At 32.6% G+C, this 13,193-nt stretch overlaps 1 protein-coding gene across 1 annotated transcript; it reads right to left on the bottom strand.

Moving 5' to 3' along the window:
- Positions 1 to 9,486: 9,486 nt before the first annotated feature.
- Positions 9,487 to 12,613, bottom strand: LOC145086670 (cyclin-dependent kinase inhibitor 4-like). Its single transcript, XM_079024494.1, has 3 exons — positions 11,998 to 12,613; positions 9,945 to 10,148; positions 9,487 to 9,861 (listed from the first exon to the last, which is right to left on the bottom strand). Exons 1-3 carry the CDS (start codon positions 12,417 to 12,419, stop codon positions 9,792 to 9,794), a joined length of 696 nt encoding a protein of 231 aa, XP_078880620.1. The 5' UTR covers positions 12,420 to 12,613; the 3' UTR covers positions 9,487 to 9,791.
- Between the last annotated feature and the right edge of the window lie 580 nt (positions 12,614 to 13,193).

Below are 13,193 nucleotides of genomic sequence, written 5' to 3' on the forward strand. Positions count from 1 at the left end.
CAACTCGACGAGTTAGAGAGCCAACTCACCGAGTTGGCGTTGTGTGAGGAAACCCTAAATCTTCGGGGTTTGGTCCTATTTAAAGGGCCTAAAGCCCTCATTTCCGCCTCACCAGCCACCCAACTCCCCTGTGTGAAACCCTAATCTGCCATAGTGAGCTAAGAGAGAAAGAGGGCTAAGACTTGAGTGATTTTGTGATACTTTGGAAGAGAAGAAGAGAGTTTCAAGCTTGGAGCAAGAGGAGGATTTTAGATCTAGAGATTTTGCAGGAGTTTGCTTCAGTTGGAGGTAAAAAGATGCTAACTTGATCACTTCCTTATGAGATTTGGTTTAAGGAGTTTTTAGGGCTTTTCTGCCATCCATTTTGGTGGTATTGATTCACTTGAGCATGTCTTGAGGTTGAAACCCCAGATCTAGACTGTAGGTGGTCTAGTGAGCCCAAAGACCCAAACTTTATTGAGCTAGAGGCAAAACTTTTGTGCATGCAACCCTTGTTAGAGCTTGTATTGGCATTATGGAGAAAATATGCCATACATGAACACGAAGATCGAAGCTGTACATGACATTCGAATCTTGGGAGGCTAGATCTAGAGTTTGGAGTGGTAGATCAGCCTTAAAACGATTGAATGAGAATACAGACTTAATGGACTCGCCGAGTCAATGAGCTGACTCGACGAGTCAGCTAGGTTTTCCTCGATGAGTCTGGACATGTGTAACTCGGCGAGTTGATGAGACAACTTGATGAGTTAATTTGTATTTTCGTGATATTTTAGAGGGGACTCGACGAGTCACACAGATGCACTCGGCAAGTCGGGTCAACATTGACTGTTGACTTATGTTGACTTTAGGGTTTGGTCAATACAGGGATTATGGGGACCATGGATGGGTAAAATGGTTTTTTACCCATTCCAAGAGTTAGAGAGAGATAGAATAACCTTTAGTTTATTTAGAGTCATGAATAAGGTAATAATTAGAGATAATTATCTTATGTGTTAGGCAGAGGCTAGTTCGAGATTCATGTACGAGGGTATTTGCATGCTTGCTTATGAGGTGATTCTTCTCACTATAGTTATCTAGAGTGGTAATTTATGCGTGACCGAAGGGTGTTATGTGCTTATGCTGAGTATTGTGATATCCTGCATTATGTCTTTGTGATTTATGTTGTGTATTATTCTGAGCTTACCGAGTTAGGACCGAAGTGTTCCACTGAGACACATTGACAGAGGGTCTTATTCGAGTACAGCCATGAGATGCTAATGAGATGTGTGTGGTACTTTAGGGAACTCACTAAGCTTTGTGCTTACCGTGTTATGTGTTATGTGTTTCAGGTACTTCTTAGGATCACGGGAAGGCGTCGGCTTGATTGTACACACGAGTTGGAGATATGTATGGAGGATCCTGGATTGTGTTTTAAACAATTTATGAATATGTGTTTTTGACAATTTGAGCCTTTGGGGATTTTTGTTATTGTGTTAATGAGATAAATGTGTTTTTAAATGAAATTTTTTGTTTGAAATTTTATGGTGTTACAATCTGCAACACATGGAAGCGAACGTGAAAGAAATTTTTTAGGGTTGAATGAAGGTACATCACTTGGATCAGGATGAGAGTCATTTGGAGAGTTCATAAAGACTGTAGATTTGGACTGACCAGAAAAGTCAGAGCTTGATATGTATTTAGAAGAGGTGTTTATAAGGAGAAACGATAAAGAAGAATGGAATCATTTAATGCTTTATAGTGGTGGAATGTGCACAAGTTAAAGTACCGTGTTTTGTCATTGATAGCTAAAGATGTACTTGCAATCTCGATTTCTATTGTTGCATCTGAAGCAACTTTTAGTGTTGGGGTAGAGTTATTGATCAATATCGAGCTTCATTAGGGTCTGACACGGTACAAATGTTTATTTGCGAAGGAGATTGGATTAGTCAAGTTCATGGAGTCAAGAAAAAATTAAAGGTATATTTGAAAAATTCAAAACCACATTATAACTGAAGGTAGTTAGATGTGTTAAACAACAAATTCTTAATCCGAAAACTATTTTAAAAAATGATTCATTTGTACATTTTGTAGTTTTTGTATCTGAGGAGTGAAGTTGCATAGAGGGAGATTTGTCTATTTCTAGTCGTTCAGTAATTAGGAGTTTAACTACTATTTTTGTAATTTGAGCTTTTACTCTTTATGTTGTTATGTTTGGTTATATTTTAGACATTAAATCAGTGCAAATTGGGAGTCTATGAATGTATATTCTGATGTTGGAATTTGGACTATTCCCTTGAATGTATGATAAACAATTAAACGACCCCAAAACCATAAACGAGCTCGAGACGAGCCTAGGCTCATTTAGGCTCACATGGAAAACAAAACAATCCTAGCCTGAGCCGAACTGGAGCTTGTTATTTTCCCCATGAGCCGAGCGCGAGCTTTGAAACTAGGCTCGAAATGAGTCGAGCTAGAGCTCGAGCCAACATACATTTATCTGAGTTCGAACCGAGCTTGGGTATACTCGGGCTCTGCTCGGCTCATTTACACCCCTAGTCACAACCTCTATTTTTTTAGATTCAAATATTTGTAACTAAAATGTAGTAGTCAAAATTCAATTAGCATAAAAAGATAAATGAAAATAAGGCCCTAGAAATTTGGAGCCCTGGGATGTCATCCAAGTTGCCCCATCAATTGGTATATCCCAGGCTACACAATCGCAAAATAACGAGGTAATGCGGATTTTATAGTGTGACACACCATCTATAGTGCAACAATACAAAATCAATGGTGTTTTTTTTTTTTTTTTGAAATGGCAACAAATATTCAAAACCAAAACCCGAACTAGCAAGAAGTTAGAACTACAAAAACATTACAAAACATTACGAAATTACAAAAAAAGATAACATAGGGTTTTGTAACCATAACCCCCAATCTATCTTAAACTTAGGTCTATTAGAATACCAAAGGAAAGAAAGGGAAACAATGTCATCGAGAATAATACTCTTTTTTGGTTACACGATACAAAAATTAGACATATTTCTAAACTTCCAAAGGTATCACCAAGTGACAAAAAAACACCCCTTTAAGAACTTCTTTAACCGGCTTCTTTATTCTAAGATTTTCAATCCAATCCACCTAATCAGCAACATAGTAAAAAAAAATACAACCATAAACCCCACCAAGCCATAATTTTTGAAAGAACCCTCTTCATAACTAAGCAATTGAAAAAAAGATGATTGTTGGATTCCATTTTAGCATCACAAATAGGACAACAAATAGAATGGATCCAAACCTTTTAGAGATAAATTTTGTCACATAGGTAACTGATCCATGAACATTTTCCAACAAAAAACATTCACTTTAATTGGCACCAAGTTGACCCATCTATTAACATTGGAAACCGTATCAAAGATAACCAAATCAGTCAAATTACGAGCTGGAGAAACTGAAAATTCTCCTGAAGTCTCTAGATCCTAAACCCAACGATATGTCACATCTTTCAAGGAAACTATATTACGAAGCTCGAAAAACAAAGAAGCATGCTCACTCTCGGCTCTAGCAAGAAGAGAACGAAGAAAAGAATCCAACCAAGAAGAATTACTACACATAAAAGCCAACCAAACATTTTTTATAGTTTCTAACAAAAACAAATGTGGAAAACGGTCTTTAAGATGAACTTCTCCAAGCCACAAATCTGAAGAAAAACGAGTATTATCACTATTACCAATTAACTTCTTGTAGCTATCAAAGAGATTTATACCTTTAACACATAAATCAAGAATAGCTTGAATGATGTCGATCCAAACTGATCTTCGATGAGGAAGAGTATCACAATTCAAAAGAGCATTTTCCCAATGGATTGCTTTCACAACACGAGTCCATAAAGAACCCTAATTAGTTCTAAATCTCTACACCCATTTAAAAAGCAATGCCCTATTCAGAGCAAAGAAGCTTCCAACTCCCAAACCCCCTATCTCTTTTGTAGCCAAAACCTTGTCCCAAGCAATCCAAGAGACCTTCTTATCATCTTTGTCTATCCCTATAAAAAAAGTTACCTCTCAACTTCTCCAACTTAGCAATAATACTAGCCCAAACTTTAAAAAGAGACATAAATAAAGTAGGAATAGAACCAAGAACCGACTTGAGTAGTGTAAGACAACCGCCCACGGAAAGGGCGTTAACTTTCCATTTAGACAATCTCGTAAAAAACCTCTAAACAAACGAATCCCAAGAGTGTAACCTGGACATGGAACCTCCAACCATAGAGCCATGGTATATGAAGGGAGTCTTAAGAGCTACACAACCAACTAAAGCTGCCACTAACTCAACTTCATGAAAATGAACACAAAATCCTAACATACGTGATTTTTGCACATTAATCTTCAATCCAGACACTATAAAAAAAAACATTGTAAAATAGAAACAATGTTAGAGAGAGTAGACACTTTCCATTCACCTATAAACATCGCATTGTCTGCATAAAAAAGATGAGGAATCTGCACGGAGGAGTCGACGGAAAGACCCGTGAAAAAACCATTCTCCATAGCCCGAGTAAACACAATATGCAAAGACTTCATCACTAAAATAAAAAGAAAGGTAGAAAGAGGGGCATCTTGTCGTAACCCTCTAAAAAACGAAACTCATAAGAAGCGCTACCATTGACCAACACCGACCTCGTAGAAGAATGTAAGCAGCCTCTAATCCAACGCCTCAATTTATTGCCAAAACCAAACTTATCTAGAATATTATCTAGATAATCTCATCTCAAATAATCGTACGTCTTCTCAAAGTCTACTTTAAAAATCATAGTCTTCTTCTTCTTATGCTTACACCAAGACAAAATATCTTTTAGAATCAAGGGACCATCTAAAATTTGATGGCCATAAACTAAAGCAGATTGTTGTTCTCTAATCACTACATCAATCACCAATCTAAGTCGATTAGCTAAAATCTTAGCTATAATTTTATATTGACAACCTATTAAACTAATAGGTCGAAAGTCCTTGACAAATTTAGCATCAAAAATTTTCAGAATCAGAGCTATAAACGACGGGTTGCAACCATTTGGAAACAAAACCCAAAAATAAAAAATTGTTGCACTGCAGCCACAACCGAATTCCCAACCATGCTCCAGTATCTTCTAAAAAACTCAAAAGTAAATCCATCGGCACCTAGAGATTTATCAGTGCCACAATCTCAAATCGTCCGTTTAATTTCATCTCTCGAAATCTCACTGTCCAATAGGCCTGGCAATCGTGTCGTGTTCGGGTTGGCGGGTTGGCGGGTCAAAATATGCCAACCCAAACACGACCCATTTAAATATACAGGTCACGGGTTGGCGGGTTTGGAACATAAACCCATATATGACCCACCAACTCATTTATTTATACGAGTTCACAAGTTGGCGGGTTTGTGGGTCAGATTTGGGTTCGTGGGTCCAAATTTTAGATATTTAAGTCTTAAACATCCAAATGAAAATTAAAAAAATTCGTAGAAACATGTTACAGATTTAACCTTATAGGGTACGACTTATGACCTTAGACCATCCACCACGAGTAATAATGTCAAAACAATCAAATGGTCTATGAATAAATGATATATATTATATAATACTTATTAAATATTAATACTTGATACATAAATATATTTAAAAATATAATATTTTTTTATTAAGAATATAAACGGGTTGGCGGGTCAACCCGTTTATTTTTTGAGAAACCCATATATGACCCGTTTAATAAACGGGTTTGCGGGTTGAAAAACTCAACCCAAACCCATTTATTTCGTGTCGTGTCGCGTGTCGTGTCGAGAATTGTCAACCCTACTGTCCAAGACCCAGAGCTGATCCAAAAAAAAGTTAGGGAGGGCAAAATCGAGATCAAGCAGGATCCGAAAAGTACAAGGCAGCGAAAACCTATCAGAAAAATGAGAAAAAAAATTCTTTTTTTTTTACCAAAAATTCGATGGTTATTTGATGAATTTCTTTAATTCATTGCTAAATTTTATTAAAATCTTAATAAAATGATTTTCTTTATTTTCTTTTTTAATAAATAGCTATATAGCCTAAGCCTTTGAAAAGTTTGTTGATAGAGATGGGATAAGCATCCTAGGTAGACTTTTATAACATATATGGCAATTATCCACTCCGTCAACAAAAGGTCCATATCATTTTCGTTATGATTTCTTAACACAAAAGAAAGATCATTAATCTTTTACACAATTTAAAATAATCATTAGTTATTAATTATAATATTGGGTATTATAAAAACTGGTTTAGGCATACGATTAATCGACAATTAATTGTTTGATGGTCCATATCATTTTCGTTATGTTTGCTTTTGTTTACTAATTGGCTACCGCATAATACAAACCTTGATGTTATCTTAATAATACTTTAAGAAAATAAAGTCAATATCGGAGAAAAACGATATAGAGAGATTTAAAGATAATCACCTAAATAACCCAAAAAATGGTATTCTAAACAATTGACTGTAAAATATAAATATATTTATTAATCAAGTATCATTCATAAAACAATTTCTAAAGTCCATTTCACGAATAAATATACTATAAAAAATGTTCCAAAACAATTATTTCTATCCGATCATTAAAGATTATCCCTAAATTTTTGTGCAGATCAAAACATGTGAATCGCGGTTCATTTATGAATACTTTTTTTGCGGATAATCGACGTATTACGTACGACTTTCACAGTTTCACCCATCTAATGAGGCTCATTTCTTTTTCTAAATTCTTTTACTTTATTAAAATAACTACTTTCATGTCAAACTTCGAGAAACTGAAACTATGACAAAAATAGGAGCAGCAAATCACATGAACATGTTACAGTCGCACCTATGTTTGTGTGAATCATGGGCTGCTTTCTGTGTCTGATTTTGGGTCTTCACCATCTTCTCTTGTCGACCAAAGTACCCTTTTGTAATATATAGTAATTAACCATCATACTCTTTTGTAGAATATAACCAAATTGGTTGAGTCAAATAATTTTTTAGTACTAGAAATTTAGAAAAGAAGATGATATTGTTTTCAATTGTAATGATGACTCAAAGAACACCTACAAAATCACTTCACTTTAATCATTCCACTACCTTATCACCTTAAATTAGCTCAACTGTCAAATTCAATGCGCACAAGATAAACCGGAATCACTTTCATCTAGTTTCAATCTTTTTCTTGAGATAGGACACTTTTTACTCCTACATGTTATTTACCGAAGAATTTCATCTTCTTTCACACGCAAATTTTTACCTTTTCATTTTCTATATGGCTATATTCTACCAAGAACATATTTTCCACTAATTTGATTATCTGTTTAAATAAATGAAGGTTTTATTTTTATCAAATGTCCTCACCTAATTCAATATGCTACATTACATTTTTTTTATTTTTTTAATTTCATTTGAATCCATTTGACAAATTGTGGTTATTTTGGATTTGTTATTAAATTATAAAAGAATCTAATATAAAAATATAATAAAGAAAATAAGAAAACTTAAATGTCTCCATAAATTCTCACGTAATTTGTCAATTAATGTATTAAATTCAATTTAAATTCAAATCAACTTTTTTAATTGAAAGACATAATTTTTGGTCAATCCCTTTTGAATTCACAATAATTTACAGAAACCTTGCAAAAATTGATTCATTCAAGGTTAATAGTGATATTTTTTTTTCAAATTCAGTTTTGTAAATTATTAAACATGTAATGCTTAACAAAATATGTCAACTTAAAAAAAAAAAAAATCTTGTATTTCACGGATCTCATACCTAGTTATTGAATAAATTACATAATTGATCTTTATGGTAAAAGTACAATTTGAGTTTTTTTTTTTTTTTTTCATTCGTATGGTCAATCCAAAAATACAAACTTTCATACAGATTTGATCAGGTATCCCAAAAAATACAATTTGAGTCCTTTTTGTAAACACCGGTTAACTTGAGAAACCAAATCTGTAAGAATGTTTAATGTTAGACTGATCATGTAAATAAAAAAAAATAGACTGAAACTGCATTTTTTGAAATACCACAAAGACCAAGTTTGGAATTTACACTTTATTATAGCTTTGTACTCCGAAATATATATACATAATTATAGTAATATCATTCTAATTCAAAGCAATTTTACCCGTTATGATTTAATAGACATTTCAATGTAAAATGCCGTAGTAAAAGAATCTTAAAATTACAATGCTACAAAATTGGGTAGAATATACAAAATTTAACGTATTGTACAATAGAAATAAAATGAAAGTAAGATCAAACCTAAATAAAAATCCATTGCTGTTTTCTGCATTCAGTCCTTGGTATATATTCTTATTAGGGACCCAACATGTCTATATCAAAAACAAGAAAACAAGAACCACTTAGAATTTTTGATCAAAGATGCAATTGTAAGATAAAGTTCAATAGATAAAATAAAAAGGTACAAACTGACATAAGATTCTTCCCAACTCTATAAAACCAATAAACCCACCCTACCACTACCCCTACTACCACTATCATAATCCACCAACCATATTTCCACAAGCCTCTAAAACAAATGGTAGGTTAAGGTCATTCACATTTAAACATGAAATAGCAATATTATTTCATTTATTATTTGTTATATAAGATTCTGTTACTTTTTTCTAGAGTAAATTACAATAATGGTTCCTATGGTTCGAGGTAATTTATATATTTGGTCCATAACTTATTTTTCTAATTCGAAAGGTCCTTACAGTTTGTTTTTGTTGCACGTTTGGTCTCTGTCTTACGTAAAAAGACTATTTTGTCATTGATTTTTAATTTATTTAAATAAGGTGGGATAGATAAGGTAAATAAGATGACGTGAAAGTGAGGTCGGGGATGTGTTTATTTAAATAAATTAAAAAATCAAGTGCAAAATAGTCGTTTTAGATAAGACAGAGACCAAGCTCGCAAAAAAAAAAATTGTAAGGACGTTCCGATTAAAAAAAATAAGTTAGGGACCAAACATACAAATTACCCCAAACTATAAGGACCATTCATATAATTTACTCTTTTTTTCTATTATAGAATTGTATTTTTTGTAACCAATTCGTTTACTTTTTCCTACTAAAAATTTGTATTTTACATAATATATTCTTTGATTTATTTGTTACATAACATTCTATTACTTTTTCCAATTATAGAATCGTATTTTTATTTGTTACAAAACATTCTATTACTTTTTCCCATTATAGATTCGTATTTTATGTAATCAATTCGATTATTTTTTCATACTAAAAAATTGTATTTCACATAATCGATTCATTGATTTATTTGTTATATAACATTCCATCACTTTTTCATATTATAGAATTGTATCTCACATAATCGATTCAATTACTTTTTCCTATTAAAAAATTGTATTTTAAATCATAACAATATCATCCAAATACAACTCAATTTTCACTTCATTGTATCCACATTCATGAATGTAAGTAAACACACTAAACACATAATAAATATAAGGATGAATAAAGATAGGGGTAATATTGTCATTTTTATTAAGGGGAGGGGGGTGTCTTAAACTTTCCCATGAGTACAAAGTGTATAAACAAAGGAAGTATAAATAAAACCTAAGAGTCATTCATTCATTCATTCAAACCACCACCACCTTCTTCTTCCCCTGTTAGTAGATGATCTGTTAGAAAATTAACCTGTTTTTTTCTTTTTTTTTTCTCTTATACTACAGATCATTAATCTACACCCTAACCTAATTAACTCTTTCATTCCTCCTACTTCTTTCTTTACAAAGATACCCTAATTACTATTTTACCCTTTCAAACTTAATTATCCATTTTCACCCATTGATAGCGCCCAGGGAGAGGCTTTTCATTCACCGGATCAAAGTTATACCTACAAAACAATTTTCACATCGCATAAGAAATGATATAAAAGAAAAGGGTAAAAAGGTAATTTTGAAATGTATATGTATATACTTCTCGATAAACAGTTTTTGTTGGTGTTTTTCTGGCTCGGTGAAGAACTCTTCCATTTCAAGTGTTGTAGGGATGAGTCTTGGAGGTGGAATTTGTACTCTTAAATTGGAATTAGTAGAATAAGTCTTCTTTGTAGAAGAAGTTGGAGTATTTGTAGTGTTTGGATCCCTAATCAAACTGCATGGTGTTGTCTCGCGTATACTCCTGTATAAAACGAAATGTCTGAATGTGAGTAAATGACCATTTTACCCTTCTGTTGTTTATATGTATCAAATCCGCATTTTAATGGTTTTTATACACTCTTTATGTATCAGGTTAAATAGAAACACCTTTATATACGAAAGAGAAACACCTTACATTTGTTTGAATGTGAGTAAATGACCATTTTACCCTTCTGTTTATATGTTTCAAATTCACACTTTAATGGTTTATACACTCTTTATGTATCAAGTTAAAAGAAACAACTTTATATACCATATGTATTAAGGCAAAAAGAAACACGTTATATTTGTCTGAATTTGAGTAAATGACCATTTTACCCTTTGTTTATATGTAATTCATACGTGTCAAGTTAAAAAGAAACTTCATATATATATATATATATATATATATATATATATATATATATATATATATATATATATATATATATATATATATATATATATATATATATATATATATATATTAAGACATTTCTTATGTATTAAGTCAAAAAAAAACATAAATCAAGTCACAAATGGAAATTACTTAAAAAAAAAAAAAGTTAACATATAAATTTCAAAGGGGGTTGTTTGCAAGTTGCAAACACTATTTGATTTAAATAAAGTAAAAGTGTTCATACAAGATAATGTAAAATTTGATTCCCACATACATTTGGGGCCCCACAATGCTAAGATAATAGTAAAAAAGTTGTGATCCCGATAAAAAAATAATCATGAAGTATAATCTTGCATGATTTAAGTATCACAAAGGTATCCAATGAAATGAAATTGAATAGTAAAAAGGTGATTCCTTTTTGTAATTGTTTCAAGGGTTTTTTTAAATATGATATAAAAACCAAAGACTAGAGCCAAAAGGGTATTCTAGTTTTCAAGCAGATTTAGAATCAACTACAGAATTTCTACACAGTTGGTATTTATAATTTTAGATATAATTAAGAAAAAACAATACTATAGGGTTTTAATAGGTGTTTAAAATGGAAAAGAAGTTGTTATATATACTGAAAATTTGCAATAAAAGAGTCGCAATGTGTAAAGGAGTAAAATCGTTATCGGAAACTAAGTTTTTAAGGTTAAACAAGACAATGAAATAACAGAGAAAATGTATAAAAATCAGAAATTTATATTCATGGTAATATCGCGTCTATGAATTAATCCATTTTAATAAACTATATAGCAAAAATAAACCATGATTTCTTCCTTGATGTTGTTTTCGTATTCAAAACTTGGGATTTTTTTTTTTTCTTTTCTTAAAAGTGAGAAATTTTTTGATGACTTTATTTATCGAGTAGTATGAAACAATCTAAAAATGACAGAGAGTAGAAAAACCCTTTTGGAAGAGACTTTTCAGAGAAAGAAAATATATATACCCGATAAACAGATGTTCAAAACCCCAATCATTTCAAAAAACAAAATTTTGAATCGAAACAGACTGACAAATTGAAATTATTATAAGCTTTTAGCCGAAAGCGGCATAATTAAGAAAAAAATTTCAGGAAATGAGAAACTAATTCAGAAAATCGAATCGGGAAAAAGGTACAATTATAAAATTAAAAAACTCTCGAGTTAAGAAATTTGCTTGAAAAGAAACCCTAATAATGAAATTTGAAATGAATTTAAGCAAAAGGAAACGAAAAAGATTCGAACAAACACCACCATTCGTTAATTGAGAGTTGATTCGGGAAAACCCCTAAAAAAAATTTGAATTTAACAAAATATATAGTCAAACCCCTGAAAAAACGAAAACTCTGGGAAGAACAAGCAAAACCCTAATTTACGAATACCATTCAAGCAAAATAATTAAACAGAGAAGAAAAGAATGTAAGACCCACCTTTCTCTACCTTCAATTTCCAACATGTTCTCACCAAATGAAGCTTCGTCATCGATTCCCACATCCTCAGCATCCGTAATCTCGATTTCTTGACGAATCTCGTCTTTCCTATGCACCAATTTCTTAACAGACCGAGAAGAATTCCGAGAATTAACGTTCAGTGTCGAAGAACCGGCTCCTTTGCAAGAATGTTTATTCGGTTTTGGTGGAACACGGTTCTCCTTCTGTATGTTTGAAGGAGTTGGCTTGACTAGACGACGGCTACGGAGTTGAATGTAGGAACCAGCACCCGGCGACACGGCGGAGGAAGCTTTCTGGAGAGCTAGTGTTCTGGCGCGGGTACGGACGCCGCCATGAGAAGGTATATCCATTATCGAAACCTTCCTGGCAGTCTTTGAGTTCCTCTGTATGTACTTTCCCATCTTTAATTCTCAGTTTCTACTCTGTAATTGCGCAACTGATTTTATGCTCCCAGAGTCATCATTTGAGTGCGAGAGAACGATGGTTCTCGGTTGTTGGTTGGAGGAAGAGGGAAGAAGAAGAAGAAGCCGTTTGAGTTAGAAAGAGAGAGAATTGTTTGGGGGAAGAAAGAATTATGGGGAAAAGATGATTCGAGGGTTTTAGCCATTTCAGGAGTAATTTATTGAGAATGGGTCCCTAGCTAAGAAAAATATACCCTCAAAATTAATGTTCAAATATATATATATTTGTTTTTTTTATATAGAAAATTATAAATGTATGACAAAAATCGTAAAAATTGTCTCTTAAAATTATGTGTTTTTGATCGAAAAGATTTTGATGGTATATCACGGACCTAAAATTAGATCTTTTTATTGGTTTTGGTCTCTATACATTTAAAAATACGGTTATACCCTTATAATTTATATTATTCATTTTCTTTAATTGTTGAAATACATAAACTAATTTAATTTGTTTTTTTTTTTAACTCAAATCAAAAAATAAAAACAAATAACTCATTCCCCACTCTTATTAGTGTGCATCACCAGTGTTTGGAACCACCATCAGCAGCCACCATTCTCGTTGGAGTCATGTAGATCGCAACCACTACCACCTTCACCGGAGTCCTGGTTACCAAACTCCCCATCCCCATCATTTTCTCTCCCATTGTCTCGTCGGAATTAAACCCCTCACCTCCATTAAAGTCACCGCAACTACCATTCGCACCACCTGCAACC

The sequence above is a fragment of the Lactuca serriola genome, chromosome 2 (assembly GCF_051521515.1).
Source record: "Lactuca serriola cultivar US96UC23 chromosome 2, Lser_US96UC23_V15, whole genome shotgun sequence".
Classification (NCBI taxonomy): Eukaryota; Viridiplantae; Streptophyta; class Magnoliopsida; order Asterales; family Asteraceae; genus Lactuca; species Lactuca serriola.